Source organism: Ursus arctos, unplaced genomic scaffold (genome assembly GCF_023065955.2).
Source record: "Ursus arctos isolate Adak ecotype North America unplaced genomic scaffold, UrsArc2.0 scaffold_14, whole genome shotgun sequence".
Lineage (NCBI taxonomy): Eukaryota > Metazoa > Chordata > Mammalia > Carnivora > Ursidae > Ursus > Ursus arctos.
In genome coordinates this window covers 28,543,222-28,561,472 of record NW_026622808.1, presented here as the reverse complement: position 1 = coordinate 28,561,472, position 18,251 = coordinate 28,543,222, and the positions used below count along the sequence as shown (strand labels likewise).

The following is an 18,251-nucleotide window of genomic DNA, read 5'->3' as shown; positions in this document are numbered from 1 at the left end:
TGGGAAAGAGGGGTGCACTGAGCGGGTGACATTTGTAGGTAAAGTCTGAAGGAAGTGAGGGAGGGTCCCTGCTAGCACCTGGGGGAACAGCATTCTAAGCAGAGGGAACAGCCAGTGCAAGGCCCTGAGGCAGTACTGTACCAGGGGTACTAGAGGAACAGTGAGGTGGCCAGTGTGGTGTATGGGGAGCAAGGTGGAGTGGAGAGCATGACAGTAGGTCGTGGGTCAGTGAGGAGTTGGCCTTTTATTCTGCATGATGGGAGCCATGGGGGCTGTGAGCAGAGGAAGGACTGCAAGCAGGCTCCTGGCCTCTGTCCAGGGTAAGGAGGAAGCCGGGGTACCAGGCAAGAGGCACTGGGGGGCCCAGGGCCACAGGAGGCCGTGCAGATGCAAAGTGGCTGAATTCGTGACCATTTGGAGGTAGAGCCAACTGAGTGTGCTGCTCGACCCGGGTGAAGGTTGAGGGGAAGGAGGGGAGATGTGTGTCTCCTCCGTCCTCCTGTTTTCCCCCATGCACCCGAAGATCAGATCAGGCCTCCTGCAGGGCCCACACCAGTTTTCACTCTGCATCTTAAAGCCTTTGGGATGACCTCCTTGGTGGGAGGGAAGGAGGAACAAGGAATGTGGGAGTCCTGGGAGGCTGTCAGTGTCAGGGAAGGTGATATCCCCAACAGGTGACCAGTGTCCTTGGTCACAGCTTTTGGGGACTTCAGACACAGGGCCTGGTCACTGGACAATAGAGTATCACCAGGGGTGGTCCCAATGGAGCCAGCAGTCTTGATCCAGCCTCTGAGTCCCAGCAGGTGGGTGTCCACTCCCTCTGCCTCTCCCGCAGGCCTGTGTTAACCTGCTGCATGGGAGGGGAGGCCTGCCAGGTCCTCAGGGTCAAGGATAGCAGCAGGTGGCGGGCAGGGAATGGGGCAGTCCGAGAGGTGGGGGGCCCGGGAAAGAGTTACCGGTGAAGGACACTGCCTGTTGGTGCTCACCGTGCCCCACATCGCAGACACCGAGTGATGGGATGGTGGAGCCCAGGGTGGGCACGGGCACTACGGAGCGGGGACGGGGTGTGTGGACACGGGGTCCAGGATGGGCGGGCACCCGACAGACACCCTACCCCGCCGCTCTGCGCCTCGGTTTCCTCCACTGGAAAATGGGCAGGAGCCCGGGCCCGTCTCCAGGACGCGTCGCGACAACGCCGGGTCTGATCCGCCCGTGGTCGCCGCCGCTGCCTTGGGGAGACCGAGCGCCCGAGCGCCCTCAGGTCTCGGACGTCGCGACCAGGCCCCAAGTCCCCGCCGCCCGCGCCCCCCGCCGGGGCGGGGCTTGTGCTGGCCCCGCCCCCCGTCCCCAGCTCCGGCCGGCGCGCCCCCGGCCCAGCTGCGGCGCGTGACGCGGGGCGCGCGGCTCCGGCGGCCACCGCGGGCAGGCGCAAGCGGCGCGGCGGTCGGCGAGCGGGCGGCATGGCGGCGGCGGGGACGACGGCGGAGCCGGCTGGGCCCGAGCCCATGCCGAGCTACGCGCAGCTGGTGCAGCGCAGCTGGGGCAGCGCGCTAGCGGCGGCGCGGGGCTGCGCGGACTGCGGCTGGGGGCTGGCGCGCCGCGGCCTGGCCGAGCACGCGCACCTGGCGCCGCCCGAGCTGCTGCTGCTGGCGCTCGGCGCGCTCGGCTGGACGGCGCTGCGCTCCGCGGCCACTGCGCGCCTCTTTCGGGTCAGTGCCGCCGGGGGCCGGGACGTGGGGCGGCGGGCTGGGGGACCCGGCTGTTATGGGGGGCCCGGGACACGGACCCCGGGCCCTCGCGTACCCCTTTCTGCTGCCTCTACAGGCCGGGTCCCTGGTAGTGGGGGCCTCGGGCTGGAGGAGCTCGTCCCCTTCGGGCTGAGAGGGGTGGGGGTGGGGTGGATGCGGGGGTGTGGCCAAGCTGGAGGAAGCCCGGGACGTGGGGACCCCCGCACGGATGGGGTGTTCGAGATGTGGGGGAACAGGGGCCGACTTATGCCGGTCGGTGCGGGACAAGGGGGCCCCGGCCGGTGGGAGGGCCCGGGCCACCTCGCGCTCTTTCGGGCAGGGCCGAAGCGGGGACCGAGGAGCGGAGGACGCGGGCGGGGTGGGCTATGGGCACAGAAGCCGCCTGCGCCTTGCGCCTCTGGGCCATGCGGGGCGCGCCCGGACCCGGAGCGGGGCTCGAGGTCCACGCGGCGGCGAAGCGGACTTGTGCGCGGCTCCCGGGAAGAGGCAGGAGCTGCCCGGTCCCTGCCTCGCGCATGTCTCGAGTCAGCGCCACCCTCCGACCTGGGGAGGCAAAGGCCTGGACTCCCCGGCCACGCCGGTGGTCGCAGTCTTGGGAGGTGGCAGGGCCTGGGTCTTCAGAGCTGGACTGGGCTGCCTCCAAGGGGCTGCGTCCGACTTGCCCAGTTTCTAGCGAGTCTGGGGAGGCTACCGCCCCAATTGGAGAGTGACCCTGTGGGTGACATTGGCTCCTGGCCTCCCCCCATCCTTAGGGAGGGGTCGCTGCTGTGGGAACTGGTGGGAAGGCATTTGGGCCCCTAGCTTGGCTGCGACTCCCCCATGGACTGACTGGGGTCACCCCGCCCCAATCTGGCTGGAGGTGGCAGGGGCTGCAGGGACAGAGAGTCCGGCGCCAACAAAGGAGCCTTTCTCTGCCGGCTGGGAAGAGGCTGGCCCTTGTTAAGTCAAGGATAGGGTGTTGTTTGGCGGCCACTGTCCCCACCACCATCCCCTATCACCCACATGGGGAAGAGAACCCAGCCACCACCCTTCTCCAGGGAGGGGGAATGAGGGCCCCTCCAAGGGTCAGCGTTTGTCCCCATCTGGCGTTGTTGGTACCCCTGCTTTCCCAGTTTCCAGCTGGGAAGTGGAAGGTGCAGGAGGTTGAGGGTCAGAGCCCAGGAGGGGATGTTGTCGCTCTGGGACAACCAGAGTGGAGCGGTCTCCCTCCTGGAGGAGGAGGCTTGGCGATGAGGGAGCCTGGTGGGGGACAGCAAGAGCATGTGCACCTCCCTTTTGGAATCCCTGGAGCTCCGGCCAGTCCGGCAAGTCTGGGTGGGGCGACAGCAGTTCCAGGCTCGCCCTTCCCAAGAAATCGGTGGAGGGGCTGCCCTTTCTTCCAAAGCTCATCTTCTTGGCAGCCGCCTGGTTGCCAGGGGTGACTGGAACTGGCTCTGGCTGTCTCCATGGCAACTGTTGGTGCTCCGGCCCCCTCAAGCCTCTTCTGGGGGGAAGGGGGCGGGCTTGACCCAGCAGCTCTGGAGCCCCGCCCCCAGGGAGCTGGAGGCCCCGGCTCCTGGACTCCCAGGGATCTGTGCCCCGCAAATTCCTCCATACCTCAGCGTTGCATGACCTCTCTTCCTTCCAGTCCTCCCTGGTGTGTCCTTAGGTGGCTCAGTTCAGGTCTCCTATCTCATTGTACATCCTTCCCCTGCCCTGCCCCCTCTGTCTCTACCCCATTCTCTCCTTCTTTGTCCCTGCCCCCCCATTCTCATGCTCTCCCCCACCTACCCACCCCATCTTCCCCAACTTCTTTTTCTCTCTAGCCTACCCCCAAATTCTCCCTCTGACGTACCCCTTCCCCTCAGGTTTCTCCCCCATGAGGATCACTTGGGGTTCCAGCCTCCCCATGTTCTCCCAGATGCCCCCATACTCACCTCCATGCTCTCTTCACAGCTTCACCCCTACAGGCCCCTCCATATCTTCTCTTTAATCCCCCTTCTCCCTGGTATAGCCCCACCTCCCTCTGGGACCCCCAAGTCCCCCATCTCCTCTGGGCTGGCCCCATTGGTCTCCCTTGCACTCTACTCACATGTCCCCCTCCTTGTCGCCACGGTCTTCCCTTATGTTTCCCTCAGGTCTCCTCCATTCTCCTCCCCACACTGCTCCGGACAGCTGGGCACTAAGTTTAGCCCTTGGCTGGCGCATGTGGACTCCGGTTACGCTTCAGGCCACAGTGGGTACTGGGGCTGGGCCCTCCCCAATACTGCCCAGCCTGGAGAGCCCCTGAGCCTGGCTTTACCCACCCTGGAGGAGTGGTCCCCGGCCCTTGGCCCCCAGCACTGATGGCCACCCACCTTCTCACCCATAGCCCCTGGCCAAGCGGTGTCGCCTCCAGCCTAGAGATGCCGCCAAGATGCCTGAGAGCGCCTGGAAGTTTCTCTTCTATCTGGGCGCCTGGAGCTACAGCGCCTACCTGCTCTTCGGGACCGACTACCCCTTCTTTCACGACCCACCCTCTGTCTTCTACGGTAGGGGCCCTGCCAGACAAGCAGGGTGGGGGAGGGTTCTGGTCTGCATGGCGGATCTGGACACTCATCACACATCTCATGCTGGATGTCTGCCCTGAGACAGGGCCACCCCAAGGTAGCCCCAAGACAAGGGTGCCTAAAGGGCTCTGGGGACAGGAAAGGGTCCTGTTTAGGACCTGGTGCTATTAGGGCCCAGGGAGATGTCCTGAATGAGGTTACCCCTTGTGTGGACCCAGGTGGGCATTCCAGGTGTCTGAAACAGCATGTGCAAAGGCCTTGGGGCCTGCATGAGCTTGGCACGTGAGGATGAGAGAAGGGTAGGAGGAGTTTGAGTTTCATTCTAAATGGGATGGGTTTGTGGATCATAAAAACTTTTGGCTGCCATGTGGAGGCAGGAGAGCCTTGGATAAGGAAGAGAGTGGCCCAGTGGGGAGGTGAGGGCTAATGTGCCTTGGACCAGCTTGGCGAAGAGATAGAAATGGTGAGAAATGGCTGCATCCATCGATTGGATTAGATGCGGGAGTCGTCAAGGCCTGAGTTTGGTGGGATAGGCAGGAGGAGGGTGGCTGCAGTGTCCTTTATCACTCGCAGGAAGGCTGTTCTAGAAAACCTGCTCTGTGATGGGGGTGTCGGGATTTCTCTATTCCTGTGCTGATCACCCAGGCTGGGTACCAGGGACACACACGGACATGTTTCCTGCCACGGGATGTTAACAGTTTCTGAAGCCTCCTGGTGGCACCGAGCCCCACGCTCCCATCTGAGGGCTGAGCACAGAGCTTCTGTGTTTTGGTGTGCCAGTGACAAGCACCACGTTTGCTGGACACCTGTCTGTCTTGGTGGGACTGTATCACCCACATGGCCGCTCTCCCCACGTGCATTGCCCTTGTTATAAATCTCTAGAGGGCAGGTTTTGGCTGTCATTCAATTTCCCTTTGTGTGAATGAACCATGATGGATCCCTGTCAGTTTCAGGCATGGAGTTGCCTCTGGCTTTTTCTTTTAAATTATGCTGCGATAACATGCTTGCAGGTGAGCTGCTGCTTTGCATGTGCACTTATTGGGCACCTACTGTGTACCAGGCACTGTGCTGACACAGCTGTGAGTGCTGCAGAGAAAGCCCCCCGCCTTGATGTCTTGTGGTGACAAGGAAGTACGAAATCTGTTAACAGCTGATGAGAAAACTCCGGGGAGGGGGGGAATGTTCTACAGAGATGAGGACGGCCCCACCAAAAGTGACCTTTGCATGGGGACCTGGAGGTGCCTGGGGCAGATGGGAAATGCAAAGGCCCCTGTGGGATGGGCACACTCTTGGCAAATGCTCAGAGGCAGCAAGGAGCCCCCCGGGACAGGGGGTATCTACCGGAGGGCTGTGAGCAGAGGGGGGATACTGACAGGCCCAACTGAGTAGGGGGCTGAGGGCCCGAACCGGGTCACAAGGGGGCTCTGCCCAGGACGGGGTCCAGAATGGGAGAGAAGTGGCTGGTTTGAGAAATGTTTTGAAGGCAGACCTGATAGGATTCATTGTCAAGCCAGAGGCAGGGGTGAGCAGGGAGGGTGGGGATGACACCAGGGGCTGGGATCTGGGATAGGGGGCAGGTTTCAGGGAGAGCAGGAGTTGGGTTTGGGACACGGGGGCGCTGTTCCCAGAGGCCGGGGAGGGGGATGCGGTGGGGGTGACAAAGCGTTTAGAGCCGCAGGTAGGATGTGAACGCAGAGACAGGCTGGGGCTCCGTGGCCCCCTGAGCGAGCGGGGGCGGGGGGGGGGGTGCGGGGCGCAGACGGAGTCTGGACGGGTGATCCTGTGTGTGCCGCACTCTCCCTACCCCACCTCAGATCTGGGGCTCGGGGCTGGAGGGGGACCCTTTCCCAATGGTAAAAGTCTTGCCAGTGAGATCGACCGGTGGAAAATTCGGTGTCCTGTTTGCAGAGCGGGCTGGCTGTGTGCCCTGAGGGGCCGCTACAGCGCTTCTTCTCGAGCGGGACAGAAGTGCCCGGCAGGCGTGCGTGTTGGGGGGGCCTCTGCCGGCTGCGACATTCCCGCGAAACTCGGACGGAGGGCCCTGCCGAAGTGTTCAGACTTTGAGGAGCCTCTGGACCTGACAAAGTGCTGGGAGGAGATCTAATCCGTTGAGGGGATTTTTTTAATTAGGTAGAAGATGCATGACGCCAAGTCAGCGTAATTTGCAGCCGCCGGTACTGTCCGCCTGCGCGAGGTCCCTAGAGCAGCCGGACTCGTGGAGCAGGAGCCGGGGCTGGGGGTGGGGGTGGGGGGCACGGGGAGCCGGTGCGGAGCGGACACAGAGGTTCAGGTGGCCGCGCTCCGGGGGTGGCCACGCCACGCTGTCCGCACAGTCACGCTGCCGAGTGTAGAAACGGCTGAGGTGTCAGCGTTCACGTGGTACGTGATTTCCCGTAGTTTTTAAATATTCACCGTGTTCGAGTGGTCAGTTCAGTGGCACGTAGCACACTCACCGTGTTGTGCCCCCATCGTCCGCAGAAGGAGACCGGACCCCGCGGGCAGTCGCTCCCCCTCCCCCAATCCCCTCCCCTTGGATCTGCTTTCTGTCTCTACCGATTTGCCTGTTCTGGACGTTTCCTAGACATGGAAAGGGATTATGCACTACGTGACCTTTTGTGTCTGGCTTCTTTCACTCAGCGTCTTGTTTTGGGGTTCATCCGCGCCGTAGTGGGCGTCTGTGCCTCGCTGCCTGTGCGGCTGGCTAGGATTCCGCTGGGTGGAGGGACCCCGTTTTGCTCACCCACTCGCACGTCTGTGGGCATTTGGGTTGCTTGCACCGTTTGGTGGCGGCCGGCGGTGCTGCTGTGCACGCGCGTGTGCAAGGAGCCCTGGCTTTAGCTCCCTTGAGCACCTCACCAGGAGCGGACTTGCTGGGGCATGGGGCTCGCGTGTTCACGGCCGTTGCGGCCACCATGGGGAGGGGGGACAGTCGGGGACAGGCTCAGGAAGGCCAGGAGGAGCTGGGGCCGAGCCGAGTGGGAGACAGCGGTGCCTGGATCAGGGTCAGGGTGGCGAGGGCAGGGGAAGTGAGCAGAGGCCTGGACGGAGAGGGACCCCCATCGGGGGTCCACATGGGTGGGTTCCTGTTGCATGAGGGGTCAAGGCGCAGATGAAGAATTGTCGCCGAGGGGGGGTGTTAGGGGACAGCCAGGCTCCAGGGGGTATGAGGGTCTGGCTCTGGGTCTCTGAGGCTAGAGGCAGGAGGCCCTGGAGGGAGCCCAGGGCAGCCGTTTTGGGGGACGAGCAGAGGAGTGGCCAGGGAAGTCCAGATCGACGCAGGCAAGGGCCTCTTGGTGATGGTCCTGAGAGAGGAAGCGGGGAGAGCCGGGGGTCAGTGTCACTGGGGGGGGGGGGGGGGTAAAGCCTGAGTGGGTGGGCACAGGTGCCAGGAGGAGTGCGGTGGCCGCAGGAGCAGGTAGAGGGGAACCACACCCCACTGAGTGGGACAGCCCATTCCCAATGGCATTGGCCGGTAGGCTTTCTGCCTCAGTGGCCCCGCCTGACACAGTGAGGCAGGTGGCAGCCTCCATCCCACGGGGGGTGGGGTGGGGGGTGGGGGGGTGTTGCCAGGATGGGAGAGCCCAGGACCAGGCATTGATGCTGTCTCCAGAGAGCCTGATGAGTAAGAGAAGACAGGAAGGGGAACCCAAGCCAGAGTTGGACCTCCTGCAAGGGACAGCTGTCGAGGGAGGAGCACTCTTTTCTATAAATCTAGAACCACTCCAAAAAAAGAACACCCATTCCTAAGAAACAACGGGGAGAGAGTGGGAGGAGAAGAGGTGCGGCCAGCGCGCCTGCGCAAGTGGGCGGTACGTCGCGGCTTGTGGAGGACGCGCCCCAGCTGGGGCCTCCCGTCGGCCGCTGACGACACGGGCCTGCTCTCCCCAGACTGGACGCCAGGCATGGCGGTGCCCCGGGACATCGCAGCCGCCTACCTGCTGCAAGGAAGCTTTTACGGCCACTCCATCTATGCCACGCTGTACATGGACGCCTGGCGCAAGGACTCGGTGGTCATGCTCGTGCACCACGTGGTCACCCTGGTCCTCATCGTCTCCTCCTATGCCTTCCGGTGAGTCCGGGCACGGGCAGGGGACAGAGGGCATAGCATGAGCACAGAGGGGAGGCTGGTGGGGGCCACGGTGGGTATCCGTGGGGGTGGGTGGGTGAGAGACTGCAGAAGGATCGGGTGTTATCAGGGGCAGAGAACCCCCAGCCCGCTCCTACCCCATCCGTCCCCCTCCGGCCCCTCCCACCCGGTGGCAGCCTTGGCCGGGACACTTCGCAAGTGTTTACTGGGCCACTGGCCATGCCCGGCTGCTGCGGGGCTGTGGCTAGGAACACAGCAGACCCACCCTGGCATTCTAGAATCCACTGTGGCCACCACACGTGGCCCCCGAGGGCCTCAGATGCAGCCCGTCTGCACCTCAACCTGCTGTACGTGTAAGATCCACCCTGTGTTTCGAAGGCAGCGGACCGTGACTCTCTCGCCAGTGCTTTTGCTGTGTCGGTCACATGTGAAGACGACAGTGTTTTGGGCTTACAGTTAATTAGAAGATAGCATTAAACTTAACTGTACCTCTTCTTTACCTCCTGTTTTAAATATGGCTGGTAGAGGATCTGAGATGACACACAGAGTTCCCGTGCTGTTCCTGTTGGACGGGCCGCTCTCTGCCTCTAGGAGGCCAGCTGCGGGCCGCGGGGCCTACGGCAGCTTTAACTCAACTGAAATAAAGGCGCACATTCTGTCCTGCAGCCACACTAGCCGCGTGTCAGCTGCTCAGTGGTCACACGTGGCTGCTGGCTCTCATACCGGACAATGCAGGTTTAGAACATTCCTAGCATTCTAGAAAGTTCTTTAAGATCACACTGCTCTAAGTAGAATCAGATGATAAAACTCAAACAAGCAAACAGACAAGAAAAGAACTAACAGTTTGTTTGAAGGTGATAACTATGCAGAAGAATCAAGTCGGAAGATAAGGACCGTGGGGGTGGTGAGGTGTGGGTGGTTGGGTGACAGGTGAGCAAAGTCTGAAAGGTGAAGGAAGGCTCCATGAACACTGGGGAGGTGCGTGTTAGGCGATGGGAACAGCATGTGCAAAGGGCCTGTGGCACGTGAGCTGTCAGGAGGGCAGAGTGAGAGAGGTGCCCAGCCATGTCCAGGCTGAATTTAAGTCCAGTGGCCCAAGCAGCTGTCAGGTGGAATGCTGGGGAGGGATGGGGGGACGGCCTTCGGGCTTCTTTAGAGCCTGGTGGGGATTTTCCTAGGCAGGTCTGCAGATTGCAGCAATGTTCAGGTTAAACAAACAGACCTAGGAGGGTCAGCGTGGCAGTGATGTTGGAGGTGAGGGACAAACTTGCAGGGGATCTGGATGCAAAATGGCCCAGGCCACTGAGGGTCTGCTTTCACAGAGACGAGGAGGGGCACATAAGGAACTTGCATGGAGGCTCCTGGGTCACCTGGGGACAGTGAGGCAGTGGGTGGGGCCGCCAGGGGGCAGGCACAGCTTGGGTGCTGCCACTGACCTGGCCTGGCGGGGGAACGGGCAGATCACGTGGGCCAGGGAGGACAGCTTTGAAGGGGACCCACAGGAGGCTTGGAGTGGGTGAGGGTCCCCAGTGTAACCCACCCTCTCTCCTCTCCTATCCCACTCCCCTCCCCAGGTACCACAATGTGGGCATCCTCGTGCTCTTCCTGCATGACATTAGCGACGTGCAGCTGGAGTTCACCAAGCTCAACGTCTACTTCAAGTCCCGCGGAGGCTCCCACCACCGACTCCATGCCTTGGCAGCGGACCTGGGCTGCCTCAGCTTCAGCCTCAGCTGGTGAGGGGGCAGGGAAGGGGGTGGGGCTGGTGAGAAGGGGTGGGGCTTGAGGAAAGGGGTGGGGCCTGGTAAAGTGGGCAGGGCCTGTCCCTAGCGGAACAGGGCAGAGCCAGAGACCAGGCAGAAGGCGAAAAGGACAGAGCCAGGATAGAGACAGATGGGCAGCGGTGGGCAAGGAGGGGGCAGGGGGACAGGGATGGGTGGGGGTGTGCAGGGACAGATGGATGAGTCCAGATGGGACAGCGCAGGGCTCCGGGGCTGGGGGGCACGCCTCTCCCTGTCCCCAACAGCTTCCCCAAGCCCCCCTCCCCGCTGCAGGTTCTGGTTCCGCCTCTACTGGTTCCCGCTCAAGGTTCTGTACGCCACGTGCCACAGCAGCCTGCGCTCAGTGCCTGACATCCCCTTCTACTTCTTCTTCAACGCACTCCTTCTGTTGCTCACCCTCATGAACCTCTACTGGTTCCTGGTGAGTCGGCAGCCCACAGCTCCTTGTCCACCCAGTTGGAGGTCCCCAAGCAGTGGTCCGGGCGCAGGCCCTTCTCAGGCACGCCCAGGGAAAGGCATGTTCGGCCCCGGGAACAGCACGTGCAAAGGGCCGGTGGCAGGAGCACACGGCCATCGGGAGGGCAGCAGGGTCAGGGAGGTGGCTTTTTCTCACCTGTGCCCCCTCCCCCACAGTACATCGTGGCCTTTGCTGCCAAGGTGCTGACGGGCCAGGTACGCGAACTGAAGGACGTGCGGGAATACGACACGGCAGAGGCCCAGAGCCCCAAGCCCAGCAAAGCTGAGTGAGTGTGGAGGGGCCGCCGCCCTGGTTCATTCCTTTAGCCTCGTCTGTCCGGCCGCGCGCACTCTGGGGGCCGGCCCTGGAGACGAGGCAGCGGGTGATGCCGCCGCGCCACGGACGCTGCCCCCCAGAGCCTCCGTTCCAAAGAGACGGCAATAAAGGCGTGGAAGGTCAGCGACAGAGTTAGATGCCCTCGGGCCAGACAGGAAGTGGATAGAGCGGCCTGGGGGTGGGCCAGGTTGGCGAGGGCAGAGAATCAGGGTCTCAGTGATAGGAGCGCGAGGGCCAAGCCAAGTCGCTGGTCCAGTGGGTGAGCAGCCGTGAGCCAGGCCAGGGCGGAGCCTCTAAGCAGCTGGCAGTGTGGGGGGGGGGGGGGAGCCATGGTGGCCCAGAGAGCCCATGGTGGTCCGTGTTGACGCTCCCTGGCCTTGAGGTCCAGCAGGGCAGCCCACCGGTCAGTCGAGCAGGAGAGGGGGCTGGGGACTCAGGCAGGAGTCCTAGGGAAGGAGGGACAAAGGGACCTCATCAAGCACATGGAGGTAGGACCCCCGGTACTCACCAGCCCCAGGCCGTAAGCCACATGGTGTCCAATGCCCCCAGCCTGGAGCGGCCCCAGGAGTTAATGGAGGCAGGTTGGGGTGACCAGCAGAGTCTAGGGTAGATGGCGCCCCGGAGGCAACACAGGCGGTGTTTGAGCTGCAGCAGGGTGGGGGGCTGCTGACGGCTCGCAAGGTACCGAGTCAGTGGACCCTGTGATTTGGCTTCTGGGGGGCTCATCCGGGACCGACCTGGGAAAGGGGCTTTCAGGGAAGCAGTGTGCTCGGAGATCGAAGACGTGAGTCAGAATGGGCCGGGAGGAGGACGAGAGAAGCAGAGATTTTGAAAATCTCCTTGGAATACATAAGAAGGGGAGCAGAGAACTGGGGGTTGCCAGAGGGGAGAGCTGAGGGCTCTTTGGCCAGTTCACAGAAAGAAAAGCACTTTGCACCCTCCAAGCATGGAACTGCAGGTGGGGGGCGCCAAGGCCACAAAGCCAGCGCCCGGGCCCGAGAGGGACCAGACCGGCGAGCAGGGGTCACGGGCATGAGAGGCCTGGGCAGCCCGTGAGGTCCCCCAGCTGCATGGTGTGGGGACATGTGGGCGAGGGTGAGTGATCACCACGCGGCCGGCCCTGCCCTCGGGGCACGTGGGCACAGGGGCTGTAGCCAGGATGAGCGTGGTCAGACCCCAGCTCTGCTGTAGAACCAAGCGGACTTGCTTAAGGTGAAACAGAAATAAAGACAATCCAAGACTTGCGGCTCGAGCTGCCATTTACGAGATGGAAATTGGGGCTGAGCTGGGGCAGGGCTGTGTGCACCCGCCGAGGGGAGGAGGGGAATCAGGCGTCTAATTTGGGGGCTGTTCGATCGTCCGTTGTCCAGGGAGCATGAGTTGGGAATTCCATGAAGACATCCGTGAGGTCTCACCAAGGAGCCTGACCAGCCCTCAGCGGCTTCCAGAGAAAGCAATGGCTAAAGCAGGGGGTGGGAGAGGGGAGCACCTGCTTGGCCAAAACTAAAAATGGGAAAGATCTTCCTGCTGCAAACCAGCGAACGCCTGGTGGAGATGTCCAGACCACCTAGCCCCACTCGGTGCGGCTCCCTAGTCTGTCTGTCCTGAGGACACCCGGCCAACACGTGGGGTGGGGGGGTGCTGCACGGCCAGCACGGCCAGCAGGATGAGAGCGTGACCTCCGCACAGAGAGGACAGGGCATGCCGGGGAACGCGCGGCCATGCTCCAGCCCCACGGGCATCACCCGCAGAACTCGGTTCCCCGAGGTTGGCCAGAGTTAGCGCAGTCGGGTGTGACTGGGGTAGGAAGCGAGGAGAATGTGCCACACGCTGCCGAAGAGCGGTCAGGACGCCTCCAGACCCTCAGGTCGTGGAGAGCAAGGCAGCTGCAGGACTGTCCCCGATCAGAGGAGACGAAGACACGGTGGCCGAGCATAGCGTGGGCCGGTGGGCCAGCAAAAGGACGTCCGCGGAAAAACGGGTGAAATCAAATGAGGTCGGCGTTTCATTCATAGCACTGTCCCAGCCTTGGTTTCCTAGTGGTGACAAATGCACGTGGCGGCGTGAGGCGGTGGTTACCCTCACATGAGGGCGACCCCACGGCTCCCTGTCCTGCCTTTGCAACATCTCCGCAAACCGACGATCACCCTAAAATAGAAACCTTACTAAAAAAAAAAAAAAAGGGCATGAAAGAGCGTCAGAAATGACGTTGAATGTCATGTTTGTCTCTCACGGTGCCGGAGCCTGGAAGTCTAACACTGGCAGCAGGGCCATGCTGCCGGCAGAGGACCCTGCCTTGTCTCTCCCGGCCGCCCGGGGCTCCACTGTCCCTTAGCTTGTGGCCGTGTCCCTCCAGGGTCCGTTCTCTGTCTTCACGTGACCTTCTGCTCTCTGGCTCTTCTCTAAGGACGCTTGTCTTCGGATTTAGCACCCCCCGCCCCCGCATCCAGTCTGATCTCAGCCCGGAGTCCTTCACTCAGAGCTTTTGTTCCTAATAAAGTCACATTCCCAGGGTCCAGAGATTAGGCTGTGGGGACCGCCCTTCCACCCGCTGTGGATGTTAAGGCTCCTACAATTAGAAGCTGCTGGAGAGGGGATCAGGAAGTTGGAAGCTGCGAAGAAGTGACCCAGGTCACAGCGACCACAGCTGGAAACGATGACGGCTAGAATTCTAAGAAACACCTGGCCTCGTTGACTTCGGATAGGAGGCGGCGACGGCAAGAGAAGACGCAGTGCTGAGAATTTTCCAGATGTAGCGACGTAAATCAGAAAGAGGGTGAATAAAAAGGCGTTCACGCCCCAAACACATCGTAGCGAAAAATGCAAAACAGCCACAGGAGAGATGGCCTATGTGACAATGGCACAGCAGCGAGGGATGCTGGACGAGTGTGGAGGGAACTATCCTGGCCAGTGCTGAAAAGAAGGAACCAGCAACTGGGAATTTCATACACAATTTTGAGAACATTTGCCTGAGGGCACCTGGCCGGCTCTGTCAGGAGAACACGCGACTCTCGGTGTGGAGTTGGCTTAAGAAAATGGGCACCTGGGTGCTCAGTCGGTTAAGCGTCTGCCTTCTGATCCCAGGGCCTTGGGATCAAGTCCCGCATCGGGCTTCTGACTCAGTGGGGAGCCTGCTTCTCCCTCTGCCTGCTGCTCCCCCCTTTTGTGCTCGCTCTCTGTCAAATAAATATTTAAAATAAATAATAAATAAAATCTTTAAACTAAAAACGAGACAAGACACCCACAAGAACGAAAACTAGGAAAATTTCCCACCCACAAAGCTTGAGGGGTGTATTTCAAAACCCAGGAAAGCTATCCCAAGAGGTAGACCAGCAGGTGAAATGACGCATATCTGGATAAAAAAATTTAAATGCCTGATTTGAGCTTTAAAAAAATGAGAACTGAAGTAGTAAATACTGAGATGGGACTGGGGGTTACCTTTAGGCTGTATTACAGACTTCCGTGAACGCTAGCAGGGTGCAGAGGGGAGCCCGGGACAGGCACAACAAAATAAATGGAAAAAAAAAGAAGGTTAGGAAAAGCAGGATTAAGGAAAGCAAAACGAGAGGGTAGGCTCTCAAATGTTATGCAGCCAAATAATCATGCGTGGAAAAATCGTGATGGTTACAAGATTGGGTTTTTATTTATTTTATTTTAAAGAAATTTTTATTAATTAATTTATTTAGAGCACAGTGGGGAGGGGTGGGGAGAGAGGGAGAGAATCTCACGCAGACTCCCTGCCGAATGTGGACCCCCCGACACGGGGCTTGATCCCACGACCCTGAGATAATGACCTGAGCCAAGTCAGATACTCAACCCACTGAGCCACCCAGGCGCCCCACTATATATATATATATATATATATATATTTTTTTTTTTTTTTTTTTTTTTTTTTTTTAATTCACCTCTCCACTGGTTAAAAGACTTCAAGTCCAGGATACGTGAACGTTGCAAGTAAAAGGACAGGACAAGAAATTCAGATGTAAACCTTGATCTGGAACGTTCCACGTAATACAACCCTAAATCTCAGCGTGACGGGACCATGGAAAGTCCTCGCTCCTCGTCAAGCAGGTCAGAAGCAGGGTGAACAGATGTTCTTTTTAAGCACAGGACGTTTCTCAGAATTGACCAAACCCAGCCACAGGGGAAATCTCCAGGACCCAGAACCGGGATTGTGCAGGCTGCGTAGACGAAAATTCAGCGAGGTATGAGAACAGTGAGGAAATGACTGAGACCACGGCGAAGTAACTCAGGAGCTGGAAACGAAGCACGTGGCCTGTGAGTAGCACCGCCCCTTTCCTCGTGGTGCGAGGCTTCATTCATTCCAGCTGCTTCTCTCGTCTCCCTCTCCCTCCCAGAGCCCCTGCGCCTCTGGCAGACCACCCTCGGGGACCACCACCACCGCCTCCGCCGTCAGCCCCCCTGGAGGGGCCCCGTGCCCTGGTCCTGACCCAGCCCCTTGCTCTGAAGCCCCCATTGTTGCCTCGGGCTGCTGGGACCACCCCACTGGGTCTGCTGACCAGCCTCGCGGCACCCACCGCTTCCCCGCCGGCCTCCCCTCCCACAGCCCCTGACTTCCAAGTTTCTCCCCAGCTCCCGGTGCCCCTCTGCGTGCCATTCTCTGTCTCCAGGTCTGCTTGACGTTCCCGGCATCTGTGAAACTATCTGGAATCAGCCCCCCTTCCCCCCCCAAACTACCTCTCCGGAACATTTGCCCATCGCAGTGGAGGGAAACCGTGCCGAACCCTAGGAAGACTCCTCACTCCCTGTCCTCCTTACCTCTGAGGAAATACCCAGAATCCTCCCGAGATGCTGTCTGCCTTCATCTCCCTCCAGTTTCTACCCTTGTCCTGATTCTCTTTTTCCCATCGTGGTGCAGTGAAACTGAGCTCAAATCTGACGTCCCAGAGAAGCCCCCCCGTCCCCTCGCCAAATACCATCCCTGGTTTTGAGCGGGAAGGGATGCTTGGAAGCTTGTACAGAAAAATAAACCAGCATCACTGGGAACGTTCTGATAAAAAGATGCATGGCTGGGTACCGATCCTCGAATGTATTAAACCTGCTATAAAAGTATAGGAACTAAAACAGGGCGGAACCGAGCCGAGTCTGTAAATAGAACAGACTCCGGTCCTAAAGATCACTGGAAGGGAAGAGCTGTCAGAATACTTGGCCACCATCTGGAGAAAAGAGCAAACTTATGTATCTTTAATCAGCCAGAGGCAGACCCCCCATGGATCAGATGTCGAGGCAAAACAGAAGCTGGGAAATGAAACCGGAGCCGAAAAGGGAGATTGTGACGTCTAGCAGTTGAGCTAGGAGAAGAGTCCAGAAGCCGGAAGCCCCCACCTCTGCTCCATCTAGAGCAGCAACAGGCAAAAACTGATGACAGCCGGAGGGCTTCTCTCTAGGGGCCGTATCTCTAACCTCACAGATCAAGGGCTTCTGCTGGGGGCAGCAGCGGGAGAAAGGGCAGCAAGCCTCGGAAAAGTGGGCAGAGGGTGGGACGCGCACTCCCAGGAAGGGACGTCCAGTGGCTCCAGCCCAAGGGAAGAATGAATTCAAGTGACTGCGGTCACCTCGAGGGAAGTAGGTTCGTGTATGAAAGGGTCTCTGAGCTAGAGTGCTCCGCACGGCGAGGGGATGCAGGGGGTGGTAACACCCTGTGTGCCAGGATCTGTGGGAGATGCCAGCGAGATGTGTGCGAAGTGCTACACGGAAGCAAGAGACCCAGGTTGATTTCCGGGAGGGGCTCAGGCGAACCGTGAGCGCTCTGTGCTTGCTGAGGTCTAGATCGTGAGAATATAGTCCCGGCTCAGAAAACCTAATACATTTGTACGTAAACCGGACCACAGAACCCACTGCTGCAAAGACACAGATAGACTGATGTGCAAAGGCATGAGGGGCTCCCCTTAGCGGGAGCAGGAGTAGCCAGTGCCCTGAACATTAAGCCCCAGTAAGATGCCGTTTCAGCACCAGTAGGCGCTGACAAAGGCACCAAGGAGCAGGCGCGGAAACCCTAGTCGAATCCGGCGAGGTGGCCGGGGCAGACCCCGAGCTGGAACCTGAGACCTGCCACTAACGCAGGCAGGAAAATGGAATTTTTGGCGAGCAGTGATGCGCACAGCAGCAGTCTCCGTGTCGACTTTCTGGAACATTGGGGTGCAGAAGACCCTTTTTTTTTTTTTTTTTTAAGATTTTATTTGAGAGCAAGAGAGGGAGAAAGAGCACAGAGGGAGAGGGAGGGAGAAGCAGACTCCCTGCTGAGCAGGGCTCCATCTCAGGACCCCGAGATCAGGACCTGAGCCGAAGGCAGACGCTTAACTGACTGAGCCACCCAGGCGCCCCCAGAAGACATCTTTATAGACAGTTTGAAATATGCAAACCATACGTTATTTAGAAATTAGGGGCCTTTTCTGGACTTAACCTGAACACTTACCGTACTGATTAGAGTTTTAAAACACCGCATAACTTGTTTTCAGAACGTGGAAGGAAGGGAGGGGCTGTGGTAGATGTGGACAGAGGGCAGTGGACGGAGAATCACAGGGGCTGTGAAGACTTTCCTTGTTGGGCCGTGAGCCAGCGGGGGCCACCAGAGCCCGGGAGGAGCCCTACTCTGGGCGCAGGGTCAGGGAGCTCTGGCCAGTTTTGTCCACTCTCTGGAAGGGGAGGAGTATAAAGTGCAGGGTTTATCCAGACCGAAGTGCTGGGGTTAAATCAGGCGGAGGGCTTTTGCCCTCCCGCGACCGTGGGTAGCTCAGGAGGGAGGAGAGGAGGAGCCGGGACGCCATGCCCACTGGGCGGAAGGCAAGGTCTTACGGCCGCGTGGGCAGGGACGAAGGGCCCAGGTGGGCCTCCGCCTGGCAGGAAAAAGGGATGTGGAGGGCGATGCAGGCGAGACGGGGCGGTGTGCGGGGCATGAGGTCCAGGGGCTAACCGGGGCCCGGTTCTGGCCCCCAGAAAGCCGCTGAGGAACGGCCTGGTGAAAGACAAGCGCTTCTGAATTCCTTGATCACCGTCCCACCCCTTAGGACCCAGCCCCGCCCGACCACGCCCCCCAGGGATCGACCACGCCCCTCCCCCGGGACTCTGGCTCCGTCCAGCTCCGCCCCACCTGGGCCCTGGCCACTCCCGGTCACCTCCCCCTGGACCCCTGCCCCGCCCCCGGGGTCTACCCCCGTCCGGCTTCAGGACCGCGGCCACGTCCCCCGGGACCCTGACCCCGCCCAGCCCCAGACCTCCGTCCAGGCCCTTCCAGCGACCTCGGCCCCGCCCCCAGCCTGCAAGTCGAGGGTGCCCGGCGGCCCCTGAGCACTC

General features: G+C 60.3%; 1 protein-coding gene across 1 annotated transcript; it reads left to right on the top strand.

Moving 5' to 3' along the window:
• The first annotated feature begins 1,460 nt into the window (after window positions 1–1,460).
• Window positions 1,461–18,225, top strand: CERS1 (ceramide synthase 1). Its single transcript, XM_026500567.4, has 7 exons — window positions 1,461–1,709; window positions 4,099–4,258; window positions 8,165–8,345; window positions 9,938–10,099; window positions 10,418–10,565; window positions 10,778–10,887; window positions 17,895–18,225. The coding sequence occupies exons 1-7, from the start codon at window positions 1,461–1,463 to the stop codon at window positions 17,935–17,937; spliced, it is 1,053 nt and encodes a 350-aa protein (XP_026356352.1). The 3' UTR covers window positions 17,938–18,225.
• The last annotated feature ends 26 nt before the right edge of the window (window positions 18,226–18,251 follow it).

Bases quoted from the DNA above. Each gene is read 5' to 3' on its own strand.
- CERS1 (XM_026500567.4), top strand. From the start codon at position 1,461: ATGGCGGCGGCGGGGACGACGGCGGAGCCGGCTGGGCCCGAGCCCATG. The intron at 1,710-4,098 runs GTCAGTGCCGCC...TCTCACCCATAG, and splicing joins CCACTGCGCGCCTCTTTCGG to CCCCTGGCCAAGCGGTGTCG. The intron at 10,100-10,417 runs GTGAGGGGGCAG...TCCCCGCTGCAG, and splicing joins CTCAGCTTCAGCCTCAGCTG to GTTCTGGTTCCGCCTCTACT.